This window comes from Symsagittifera roscoffensis, chromosome 6, assembly GCF_963678635.1.
Source record: "Symsagittifera roscoffensis chromosome 6, txSymRosc1.1, whole genome shotgun sequence".
Classification (NCBI taxonomy): domain Eukaryota; kingdom Metazoa; phylum Xenacoelomorpha; order Acoela; family Convolutidae; genus Symsagittifera; species Symsagittifera roscoffensis.
The window spans coordinates 14,053,237-14,067,028 of record NC_087067.1 but is presented as its reverse complement, the minus strand read 5'-3'; the positions used below and the strand labels follow the sequence as shown (position 1 = coordinate 14,067,028).

The window sequence follows — 13,792 nt, the reverse complement described above, 5'->3', positions numbered from 1 at the left end:
ATTACAACCCCTTTGAAAAGGACCATACCAAATAATTGCCAAACCCACTGACGTAACATATAAAATCACCGATTCAAACCAAAAAGAAATTGTTCAACATCGGAGCAATCTATCGCCTTACTACCCAAAAGAATACTCACTACGCGAATTAACTCAATTATATTCTTTCACAGGTTTAAAAATTATTCAAAATCACCCACATACGGAAAAAGAAATAAATGAAGAAAACGACATTCACCATGGAAAACAAAATAAAAAACCAACTACAACTCAAAACAATACAAAAAAGCTAGATCAAAAAATACCCCAAAAAGAAAGGAAAAACAGAAAAATGATAGAAAAAATTATACCCCACGAACAAGTCGAGAAATCAGAACATAGAGAGTCATCACGACTTAGAAATCAACCACGTAAAAACTACAAAACATTCATCCCACAATCTAAAATATTAAGGAAAGTTGAAATTCAAAAACAATTTTAGTTTCGAAATAAATAATCTTTGCACCTCTGGATCATTCTGAACTTTCATTTTTCAAAATAACATGCTGACAAACATACAAAAATTCTAGTTCAGATTCAGCCAATAGGATTCACTTAAATCTGTCACCTTCAATATCTCCAACACCAACCTATTAGCCGAAAGATATTAAACTCCAGGCATATCTATAACTATAACTTTACAACCTCCAGGTCAAAAATAAGCAACTCGCTAAAACTTGACAACTAAAATAAACACCACCATAATATTACAACCCTCCCCTATCTAATAACGCAAAGATCAACAATATTTTCCCAACTCAGACCTCAAAAACTCCCCAACCAAAAATGATAAATTAGCCTAAAGTAAAAATACGACAGTATTAATTTAGCCTAAAGTACAAAAATCTCAAAAATACCTCAGATCACCTGACAAATAAAAATAAAGCAAAGAGGATCTCCCGAACACCATAAAATTAGCCCCCAACAACTTTTCACAAAACTCAACCCACTTGTCAAAAAATCTAACTCGACCACACTTGAAAATCGCCCCAAACAACAAAAAATATTCGACCAAGAAATCATTTCTTAAATGCTCTTCTCTTGATCAGTCAATATCTTTAAAAATACAATTTTCAACATTTTCATAAACTTTTTCACAATACTTAAACTTTTATTCATATTTCTCTTTGATACCTTTGAAGCTTTTATAATAATTTTAATCATTTTTTGCAACATTTTTTAAATTTTCTACTCCCTATTTGAAATATATCTCCAACTTTCCCAAATCATTGACCATATTCACAGGTACGATAACCCAAAGTTTATTTAAATGATACGAACAATTTTTAGTTGAACAGATATTTTTTTACTATTTGTAATTTTTTTAACATTTTTATCATCCCTAATATTGACAATGTGCAAATGTATAAAAAAGGCAATAATCACATTCGCCTTAGCAACAATCTTTTTAATTCTTTTCCTTGAAGAATACTACAATAAACATAAATTTTTTCACTAGGAAAACTCAATCAGAAAACTTTCAAAATTTGCTAATCAACAATCACACAATCAGTCTTCACCGACATCATCCCAAGAAAACCCGACAATACCTACAACTACCCAAAACCCCCAAACATCCACACGAATTTCTTTCCAAGATAACCCATACACTTTTGAAGAACGACACGCTCGCTTATCCGAACCATTAGAACCAGTTCAACGACAAGCACCCCTAAGTGAACCAACATATAACTTGTACCCAACATTACCACAAGAATTAAGTAGAATAAGAAACATTAGTCAAAACCAAAATACAGTCGAAATAAGTAGACAAATTTTACATCCACAACGAAATAGATACTTTCAAACCCCCCGAGTTCATTTTGATATACCCCAATCCCCATCACCAAGTACTCCGGAAAACCCAATTAGCATATTACCAGAAACCCCTACACTTCTTTCACAATGTAGCACCTCAAGTATACCCTCAGATTACTTAGGTTCAACACCAACATCTGAACAAATACGTGACAATCCCTTTAACCCCCCCCCCCCAATCAAACACCACGACTACCATATTGGACAACACACTCATTCACACAAGGTGAACCAAACTTAATAAATGACCCAATAGATATTTCTACGGATACAACAACATCATCATCACTACCAGAAACATTATCACTACCATCAACACCATCAATAAGCCAGATTTCACCGACGCCTTTCCCCCTAAATTTTCCAAATAACCTCGACGCTAGATATCGAGAACAATCATCAACAAATATCCCTTTAAGATTAGATTGGAACACGTTCACAGCACCCCCACCATTATTTGGACAACATACAGAAAGTAACCGACTCCACAATTGGGCACTCCGTAGACTACAATATAGACAAGACATCCACGAAGACATTCGTGACCATAACATCCAAATACTCCAACAAAATAGTCTGCAATTAAAATTCGAAATCACGATTAAACTTTACTACATTGTTCAACATCCTTACCCATTAAACCCACCCAATATAACAGCTCAATCGCTACCACCACCATTTATAACAACTGAAGTAATATATAAGTACGACAGATATACCAAAAAGACAATTGGTTACATCTCATTTTATAACCCATACTCAGGATTATCATTCACATGTATATTCTAAAAATATTGATATTTCTACAAATCTTTTTTCCAATATTTTCCGATCAGAACACAAATCCTTCTCCCTGCACAGGACCCCAGGACTTATTAGTAACACACTACGATTGTGAAGAAAATGAACAAAAAACACTACACAAATATGCAATAAATCAAGTATCACAATGCGAAACAGAACCACAAGCTATAGAAACTACAAATGTAATAGCGACACTGTATTCAAAAGCCCGAGCAACTACAGTCGCAGGATATAAATTTACAGCAACATTTTCAGAAAAGAAAGTACATTGTTCACAAGTTTCAAACGGAAATAAAAACCGACTTGACCACGAATCATTCTACCAAAGTAATATAGAACGACTTCTACATCTAAATCCCAATGATTGTAAAAACGAGCTACTCAGACTAAATATCACAAGAAACAAAAACACCGACAGAAAACTAGGATATTTTCAAGTCTTTGCCGATTCTGTACATTAAGCAGAACTTGAAAGATATCAAGGACATATAAAACTAGATGAAAATACCCATACAACGGCGCACACGGAAGATTAACTTATGACAAACACGATAAGCACTGGATACCACACATTGGTATAAATAATCCATCAAACTGCAAAGCAGACACAAAAAATAAAGGATATCAAGAAATAATGTTTTTCGATTGGAAAATACAACTCGAAAAAATACAACTCACACGAGATTTATCCGACAACACAATGATCTATCAAGGAATTAGATTACCTTGTAAAAACGATCAAGGTTATTGTGATCCTACAACACGGACACAAGCAACAATTGTTTGGTTTCCCGAAGATACATGCACAACATTTCAAGTAGCAAAAATACACGCTCGAATGATAAAATTTCACGAAAAATATTTTATAAAATCAATTCCATATGAACAAGTTCATCCATCACGAAAACAAAGTACTGATTTCCGGAATATCAATAATATAGAAAATAAATTAACACGTTTCCAAATATATCAAGAAACAGAAATCGCATGCAAATACAGGAACCCACTTTACAAAACACAATATTCTGAAATACTAGTCGAATACGAAAAAGGTTTCGACATGACCACTGGAAAAATAAAATTTGACCCTTATGCCACAGGTCACCCTCTAAACGAAGGAACATCATATATACCAGTTAACTTTCAAAAAAGCAATGGTCAACCTGGTGGCAAACTACAGCCACATGACACTAGAAGTACACGTTTACAAGAACTATCACTAATGAATAACACTTATTTTGGTAATATCCACTATGATATCCACTTAGATATGAAGTTGGACTACACAATTAGTAGAATTTTTCAAGAAATGTCACTCTCCGAATTAGAAACACTTCACCAACTATGCGAGTTAGAAAGAACACAAATCCTACAATCACTCGCACTAGCAGTATTAAAAATACCCTACGCAGGATATTTATTATCAGGAAATAGATCAAATTTTCTAGACTACGAAGGAAACATTTTATGGTTTTATACTTGTACCAAAAAAGTATCACCACTATATGTTTTTGAAGATAAACGCTGCTATAAAAGAATCCCTATTTTTTTAAATAAAAATAAGGTACATTTTGTTGACACACTTTCACGACGAACACACTTTTGGGATACCGCAGTCCCATGTGGATCAGAAAATAGCCACAATGTAGTACAATTGAACCCTGATGAAGATAAATATTATCTTCTTACTCCATACCCTACGTTAATGCAATCACTCAAAAAATTTTCACCCGAAAGCATCAGAGCTATTGCTCGTAATCAAAATATTGATTTACAATCAATTGGAACATATTCAAAATCAGATATCCAACACCACATTAGAACACAACAATTCCAAGAATTATTAACACAAATGGACACTATACAAAGACAATCAATTGATCAAAATTTACGAAAACTTGCCGAAACCGCAGGATTTGCAGATATTTATACACAAGATTATAGTGGATATTTTAAAGACATTAAAGACTATATATATCTAAACGGTGAAAAATACAGACCACAAGATCTTTCACCTATAAATATTTTTAGCTTTGTTACCCTAAAAAATGAAATTCTCGATTTTCTAGGATGGCCCTATTACATCTTAGAAAAATTAACAATCCTATACGCAATGTTTAACATTATAGGATTTCTTTTTTCACTTTTAAAAGGAATCTATAACACATGCGCTATACAAACACAAGTAAATAGACAAGCAAGTGTAGCACGCATACTATTTGCAGGATTTTTTGGAATTTTTCTTCATCAATAAACAAAATTCTTCTAGACGCACAAATAAAAGAATATAATACAAAAATAGCGACAAGACAGAACACGTACGACGAAGAACATAATAACATAGAAGTAACACCTACCGCACCACAGTTGCCACCCCTACCACATAACCATCCATTATCCTTAGTCCCACGTAATTTCCGAAACCTAGCAATAACACATAACCCAAATTTTAGACCAAATATATCACAAAGTCCCATACAACATATAATGACACATCATTCACAAGATGATAATACATATGAACAAATTATAGAACAACCCCATATCACCGCTTTTCAGTCTCAAAATAATCATTTTTTTTAGCCCACGATGAGCCGACAACTTGGATCCCTACACCGCTCAAATTCCCACCCAACCAACCTCCATACTCCAATCCCAATAATCCCACTTTTTGCTTGCTTTCCCACCACGCGATTTCCCAACTATTAATATATCATCAAGCACGAATTCGGATACTAACTCAGATATTTCAATTTTATACTCCATCTCACAACTTAATAACTCTAATATAGAAACCCTTGACGAATTTGCAGACTCCGAACCATCTCCATCCAATAGTTTTTAAACCAACTCCTCAGTTTTTTCAAAACCCCCTTTTCAACCAATCCCACTAAACAATTCACTCCCATCCGTTTCCACTCCTTCTTATGCTTCGCAAGTAACCCCAACCTACTCTCCATTTCATTCCGACCGATCATCTAATAATTCTCCAGATACCCCCCAAATTTCCCAGGAACTCGATAATTTTATCACCCTACAGCAACAGTTAATACACCCTAACACCCTCACCATACATCAAATTTCATCCACAATAGAAGCCTCAAACCCACCTACTGCGACACCCTCCTCAGCTTACACTGCATCATTAGCACAATCATCCACATCCACCGAAACATCGAATAGCACTCACCGAGCTTATCGCACTTTTAAACGAAAATTGCCGAATCACCCATTCCCGACCAAACCCGGAACAGCCTGCGAATATATTAATCATCCACAACACACAAACACGAAAGATTTTCTAGCAATCACCTTACCCTCATTCCCACAATATACATTAAACACACCTAACGACACTAACGACACACGTAGTTTTGTAGATGAACATGTTTTAATGCCCACACTTCACTGGACAGCATATTATCATTTTACTAATCCCCTTTGCCTGTCACTATCTAGTACTCATGACGATATAGGAAAGAATAAAGATATGCTATATAGACTCACCGCAACACTAACACCTAGACAATTTACTTATATAGGATATAAAAAATTACTAAACACATTCACTGCACCTCGTGCTAACGAATTTACAATTGAATATTACGACCATAATATCATCCGAACTAATCAAGACCAATTTCTAGATGACGACCGCTTCGCTAACCCACAACTAACAGAAAAAATTTTTCATCAAAACGTCATATGTATTCACACTTAATTTTTTTGATAGAAAAAATGATCAAATCATTTCTGAGCACTAAATGATATTCAAGCTTACGAAAATTTTCAAGACCATTTTCAGTTATTTTCTCTAACCTTTCACTTCCTTGCACCACATGAACGCGATTTGCACTGTTCACACGACATTATGTTACGCACTTAACAGACTCATACATATACATACTATCGCTTCATACAAAATCATTTTAATATACATACTCCATCAAGACAACCTGACCATCGTTTTCAGTTTCTGAACTCAAGGTACACTTCACCATTTTTTCTTAATTTCACCTATTGCATCAAGGATACTAACCTCCACGGCATCCTCCGCAATTATGACCCAGTAACACAAATGTATATATTTTGTCCCATCACGAAGACCTTTAATGCCGAAGAATCCAGACCCTTCCTTATCCCACATGAGTTTATCCAGCCTATAGAAATCCCAATATTAGAATTTATTCACAATACTAAATATAATCACAAAATATATAACCTCATTCAAAACACACTTTATGAGTTTGCAGTAGGCACCGAAGAACTAAAAACCATTAAAGCACTTCAATTGTTTTGGCCACTGCTTCAAACTAAAAACATCATTCGCATACTAGCAAAATTACTAACAACATCGGACATGATACACGACATCTTCCCCCACGGCTTTTTCCCAGACGATAAACAGGTAAGTATAATTTAAAAATATTCTTAGATAATAAATTTAACCATTCTTTACTCATGTTTCTTTTACAGTTCTAGTCTTCATACCACGATCATCTGCAAAAAACAGAAAATAAAAATAAAAAATAAACTTGTTAAAATTCCTCTAAAACTTCATTAATATTTTGCACAAGATAAAATAATAAAATTCATACCAAATGTAGTAAATTAGGTTATAAATTGTTTCCCCATAAAACAGTAAATTTAATTACGATGAAAATTTATTACTTAAAATTTCCCCCAACAAAAAGCAGTAAATTTGAAATTCTATGTAATAAATTGATAAAATGAAAATGCAGTACTAACTTTTTGATATTTTCATTCACTCGCACAAGAATTCTATCCAAACTCGCACAGCTCGCCCACGAAGAATTGTTTAAATAAAGATTTTAAGTTTCAAGTTTTCACACTCAACAACTCTAACACACGATAACAAGTTTCAAACTTTCCTTTAACACGGTTGGAAAGGAATTATATACTAAGCCAAACTAACCAACGCAGCTTACTAAACACCACAAATCATAAAATAACAGCATGACTAAGAAAAGAAAACCAACGGTACCCAAACCGGATTAACCCAGTTTAAAACTGGATAATTTATTCTTTTGAAGACTATTATAAAGTCTAAGAAAGAAATCATAAAACAGAAAAAATTCGCAAGACAAACCGATACCAAAAACAATTTGATTTTTGAAAAAAGGACACAACCAAAGAAACATAAGAAAGACCAACATAAACCCAACATAAAACGTTATCACATAACAGGATCTCTCAAAGAAACAGCACGAAATCATACTCCCGCTCCTGGCCTAACCCACCAGAGAGGACGTCCTGAGCATGCTCTATAGCCGGCCTAACCCATCGCGCTACATCCACGCTTTGTGACCACACTTCTATTTTTAATAAGAGGTACTCAAGGGTGAGTAACTCTTCGGAATAACCGAACTAAAACAAAATGCTTTTGTGAAAACAACTAACTAGATTCATGATTAAAAAACCGAACTAATAAAATTTTATAAAATGTAAATCATACCTTGCAGTATATAGATCAACACGCAACAACAAAGACGAACATCCAAAGACAAAATGATTCCATCAAACTCGAACAAGAATGGCTAACCACAACCGATATGCCGTCCACAATCACAACTCAAAGGATTTAGAGTACGACTTGACTTCGCAGAAAAGGACTTCATTGAACTAGACCAATGACCACCTCGATGTTCAAGTATACGTACAGATCCGAGTTACGAGGCATCCCTTCCACACACGATCTCCACGCCATTCCCAGACGAGGTTGAACACAAAACAAGTTCTCTACATAATACAGACAAAACCCGTCATAGCAAACCATTATGAAATCAGATAGATTTCATTGAGGAACACAGTCGTTGTCACAAGACGACACAACGATTGATGTCCCTAACTCCAGCGTCCTGGAACTTCTTTAACAAGAAAAACCGGACAAAAATATGATGTTCGCCAAATACCAACGTTCATCATCCACCCTTTGAATTGCAGAAAGATAATTCTAAAAACTCTGTAAAACCCGGATGGGTGGAACCTGATCTAGACTACATTTTATGATTGGATGAATTGGATATTTTACCACTGTAAAGTATTTAATATTAACCAATCATAATCCATCTAACTAACAACCCACTTATTTGCACCAGAGAGATTTGAATTTAACCTAGAAATTAGTTGCCTCTCCAAGAGAACTTCAGCAGCCGCAATAAACCAGTATACTATAGATCTATTGAGCCTAGCAGAGACTAGTTAAACACCCTGAGACTAGTAGATATAAGAGTAAGATTAGGATCTGTTTTAGACTAAGGAGTTGCACGAATCTATCCGGCCGAAAATAAGATAGCGTGACGAGCAGACGGTGTACCCTATCCGAAATTACTCTATGAGTTAACCACATCGGTCCTAACTCATTTTGACATTTTAAAGGTTTTGCTCACTTTTTAAAATCCGATATTTGATTAAAATTCTGTACATTAACGTTTTTTTTTAGTAATATTATAGATTTCTAAGTGAATAAAATTGACATCTCCGCGCTAATAACGGGTTTAAATTCTGTATATTAGTATAAATTATCATTTCAACTCGTTTTTCTCTATTTTGATAAGTTTTCTGGTATCAATTTCAGTTTAATGTTGAAAGTTTATATTGCTTACAATAATAATCTTTATTTCCGCTCAATATTTGGTCCATAGCTACTAAGTGACAGGAACAAAAAAAATGAGGCAAAAGCCAAATTTTAAAACAATTGCTTTTTCTGCTCAAAAATGACGGGTAAAACCTGGGAACCGAATATTTAGGGTTCAAGACTTTGTTTCTTTTTACAGACAGGCATGCAGACTTTCTTCACTTTGATGACGAGTGTCTCTCAGCGACTCCTGAAGATGCTATCTATGGGGATGGGAATGAAAGAGGATTTTTGGGAACACTTTTGTGGCAGGGGGGACTATATGTCTACCTTCAGACTGCTCCACTACCCAACTAGAACTCATCTGAAGTCAGAGGAAATTCCCCCCGTTGCCAGGGTAACAAAAACTTGGCTCTTTTTCAGTTACCATCTTTGGTTTTTTTTCTGAAATTCGATTTACAAGAACTTATTAAAATCTTTTTTGATGTTCTAAACTTGAATTGCAATAAAAAGTGTCAGCGCGAACATGTGAACAGCTTTTACAGCATTTCTTGCATGCAACTTGGCGTGAAAAATTTTTGAACAGCTTTAATTTCCCCCCTTATTTTAGGAGGGAGTGGGAAACTGGAAAGAACCCAGAGTCCAAGAATTGGGTTTTTGTGATTGCATCCTTTCGCGCACATGAGTTTCATAGTTTAACTAGTAATTTATAAAATTCTGTAACTTGATATGATATTTTGAAATTAATCTACAGGCCAAATTTTATTGAAATTGTACAACGCTTGGTTGGGGATAAAGCTTCCAAGAAATGTTTGGATTTCGTTTTGTAAATCTTTAGATTGATACACAAAGTTATTGGATCTCTTTTACAATTTCACTACTTCACTGAAACATGAATAACTAAACGGTTAAGCATTCACAATTTTTGTGCCTAGTAAGAAATCCCCCTTTTGCAAGGTCGAGGTGAAGATAGTTGAAGGGATCTGAAATTTTAACACTTTTTCTGTTCAAAACCAGGAAGAAGATGGCACCCTTGTTACTACAGGACAACACTCAGACACCAGTTTCATGACGCTCCTCAGCACGTTCCAGGGATCTCGTTAACAACACCTCCCCCACCCACCCCCTACTGCATAAGGGGATAAACTCCTTAGCATAAACAAAGTTTTAACGTGCTTACTAATTGAATTAAAACCTTAAATGATTAATTAGACCTTTCAAGTGGTGGCAATTCTACTAGAATCATAAGAAGGCGAGGGAAGTTAACAGGATCCCTCTCAAGAATCCTGGACTCCAAGTGCACCTCAGAGATCCGAAAATTGAGGGAGCAATGCGATGGGTTGATGTTCCCAATCGGAAGAATTGCCTCGTCATGAACATCGGAAGGCTCTTAGCCAAACTCACAGACGGTTTGTCTGGAACCGAACATATTGCTACAAAAAAGAAAAAATCTGTCATGTTCTCAATAAGGGCAAAAACAGCGCTTCTTCTTATGAGAGTTGAACAGCTCGTATTTTCCCTGTTACTCTTGATTTTGCCTACTTAAAATCGGCTTATTTTACAATGGCTGAAAGCCACGGGTTGAAATGGAACATGGAGAAGGGATTGATTGGGCTCTTTTGTTTTTTATGTGTCAATTGAGTCAGTTAATTCGACCACAGAAAGTTGGGAGTATCTTTTCGGTGTGTTTTTGTTTTTGTTTGTTTTAGGTTGCACTTTTTGCACGCTAAATCAGGTACAACTAAAACTAGCTAAATAACCCAAGGAATCAAAAGGAGATCAAAAATTATTGTGTTGCACGAGAGAAATGTGAAAATTGCCTGGTAAAAACATTTAAGAATTTTTGTGCGCAAACATAGCTCTCCTCTCTGTTAGTGTATTATAGTTTAGTTTCTAGAGATGAGTTTAAAATGATTGGATGTCAATCAATATCAAAATAGCAGTCAAACAAACAAACAAAAATTCGAAATTCTTCTCGCCAAATAAAAATCTCACCCAAGTTTGTCGTTCGAACAAAAATTATTCAATTATTTGGACTAGAGTTGATAACAGGTTTTCAAACAAATTTAGCTTTTTCAATTATTTTACACGTTTGCGATACTTGGCCAACAGTTCGTTCCTTATACTTTGTAACAAACCTCCTCAAACGGTGTTTTAACTGTAAAAACTAAGTTCCTGATGATGAAAAACTTACAAGCTTTCTCGACATCAGACATCAATTTGATTTTAGAATTGGTGAAAATCTTATATTGAATAATTTTTTGAAGGTCATTTTCATTTTCCGTATTTATTTTGCAAATATAACTGCACTGTGTTCAAATAATACCCATTAACAATTTTCTTTGAAAATCATACTTTTTTCCGTGCAGCGCGAATACAAAAAACTAACCTAAATCAAAAAAGTTTCGTATTCTCAGCTTTTATTCAGCCTCATCTTTTTTCAGCTTTTATTCAGCCTCAGCTTTTATTCAGCACGTTACAGCCTCATCTAAACTCTTTTTCCCAAAAAACTATTGGTTTGTTAGTTATCTATTGAAAGAAGATGTTTGTGTGTTTTTGCACATTCAAATTCATTTATATCCTCCTTTTGAGTATCTTTTTGCTTAATTCCTGCGTTGAGTAGAAAGGCCAAGTTTCGTTTTACTGAGTTTTTTTATAACCATGAGTTAGTTTAATAATAGTCTGTTAGGTAGTTTAATTTTTCAAGGTGAGTTGCAGGCCACTATGCACCGGGTAGTGGACATTGGAGAGGAGAGATACTCGGCGCCCTATTTCTTCGAGCCGTCCTTCTTCGCCGACATCTCCCGAACAGTGTCTGGGCAAGAGATGAAGGAGGAGGGCGAGGATGAGATAGAGGCCACCAAAAGGCACATCAAAGTGCGTTTAATTATCTATGATCAAGTTCCAGGGGTCACGGGTTCGATTCCCACTGGGAGCGTTTTATTTCTTAGAAGGAGAAGAAACCTGCCATCTATTTTGACTTACCACTGATCACTTAATCAGTTATCGTCATGTTTTTCCATATATTTACAACAATTATGGATTTAGGACGTTACGAATTTATGAAAACGAGATCTTCAAAAAGTGTTTTGTGAATTTTGTGGTAGAAGCTTAATAAAACGTTCAAATTTGTGTTTTTAAATCTCCTCAAAAGAGTAATCTCGTTTGCAAAAGCATTTAAGTGCCGCTTAAGAAATTAAAAATGATGGTTACCGAACATTTCATTTTATTTGACCAGTATGATTTAATCGCTCTTTTGCTTTTGACGTTCTCTCTATTATGTTTATTCATAGATTTTCTCCCGAGTGAAAATCTTTGAACTGAAAAGTTAAAAATACACTCGATTTTTTCAAAAAATTTTCAATTTACCCCACATTGAAGGGCATATCGACCGCACTTTCTTCTTCGTAACTTTTTTTCAAAATGGTTTTGACCAGGTTTTGCGCAATTGTTAGCTGATTTCAAATTTTTTTTTAAATTCTCCAAAAAGCTATTAACTTTTTCAGTTTTTCTGAGATTTTGTGACTTTAGGAAACAAGTGGAGGCGGTGAGAGAGTGAATGAAGAGTTCAAATGGGTGTATGGACCCTGGATGGCCTGTAATGCGGCCAAGTTCGCAGAATGGAAGACCACAGACTTCGGAATTCCAATCAGAGAGTAAATTGATAGGAATGAATTGAGCTTTTTATACGACGAACTGTTAGAAGTACAAGACTGCTCGTACCAAGGCAAAACTCTTAATATATTACTAAATTGCTTTCAAGCTAGTGTACCAGTTTGTGCTTGTTATAAAAACGCATTTATAACCATTAAACATTAACCTGAGATATAGTCATGAGACCTTCTGGTTCGTTTTCAGAGTTCTCTGATCTCTTGCATGAGATCGAAGCTATTTAACGACTTAGAAAAAGTGTCCGACATAAAACTTAAAAATTTTTAGGCGAAAATTTAAAAATACACTAGATTTTTTTGAAAATTTTTGAAAATTGGTATTGTGCAATTGTTTGCTGATTTTTAAATTTTTTTGAATGCTTCAAAAAGCTAATTAAAACACTGTATCAAGAATTCACCTGAAATGTGCTATTTTTTTGGTCTTATTAGCCTTCAAAATTTAATTTTAGACTTGTTGTTCAAATGTTTCAAACCAATAATGATGTATAATTTATCTTACCAGACCTATCACGTGACGTATCTTAAATTTTGATTCTACTGCTTAACTCCCCTCCCCTGAATTGCAATTAAAAGCTAAATTTTTATTTAAAAACTGTGTTCTCTCGTCACTGATATTTAAAATTTTGATTCTACTCTCAATAAAAACAACTGCTGCTTTCAGCGGTCAAAGCGCTTCATTCCTTCGATCCTAATTCGATCTTTTTATTTCCTATAACTTGAGTAAAACGCAAAATGCAAAAAATACCAAATAAAATAAAATATCTTGAACAAAATATCAACATTTCCCAACTTAACGAATACTGTTGTCTGCTGCCGAAAATTTCAAAACTAAATTTTTAAACTAAACTTTTGCACTAAAAAG

The 13,792-nt window shown here is 34.7% G+C and overlaps 1 protein-coding gene across 1 annotated transcript in view; it reads left to right on the top strand.

Annotated features, from left to right (window-relative positions):
* LOC134848217 (probable iron/ascorbate oxidoreductase DDB_G0283291) overlaps positions 1–13,096 on the top strand; it is a 32,060-nt gene extending 18,964 nt beyond the window's left edge. The window contains exons 5-9 of the mRNA XM_063865597.1: positions 9,459–9,656; positions 10,277–10,351; positions 10,542–10,668; positions 11,967–12,136; positions 12,791–13,096. Of these exons, the coding sequence (XP_063721667.1) occupies positions 9,459–9,656; positions 10,277–10,351; positions 10,542–10,668; positions 11,967–12,136; positions 12,791–12,919 (699 nt within the window). The 3' untranslated portion in view covers positions 12,920–13,096. The remainder of the gene's footprint in view (positions 1–9,458; positions 9,657–10,276; positions 10,352–10,541; positions 10,669–11,966; positions 12,137–12,790) is intronic.
* The last annotated feature ends 696 nt before the right edge of the window (positions 13,097–13,792 follow it).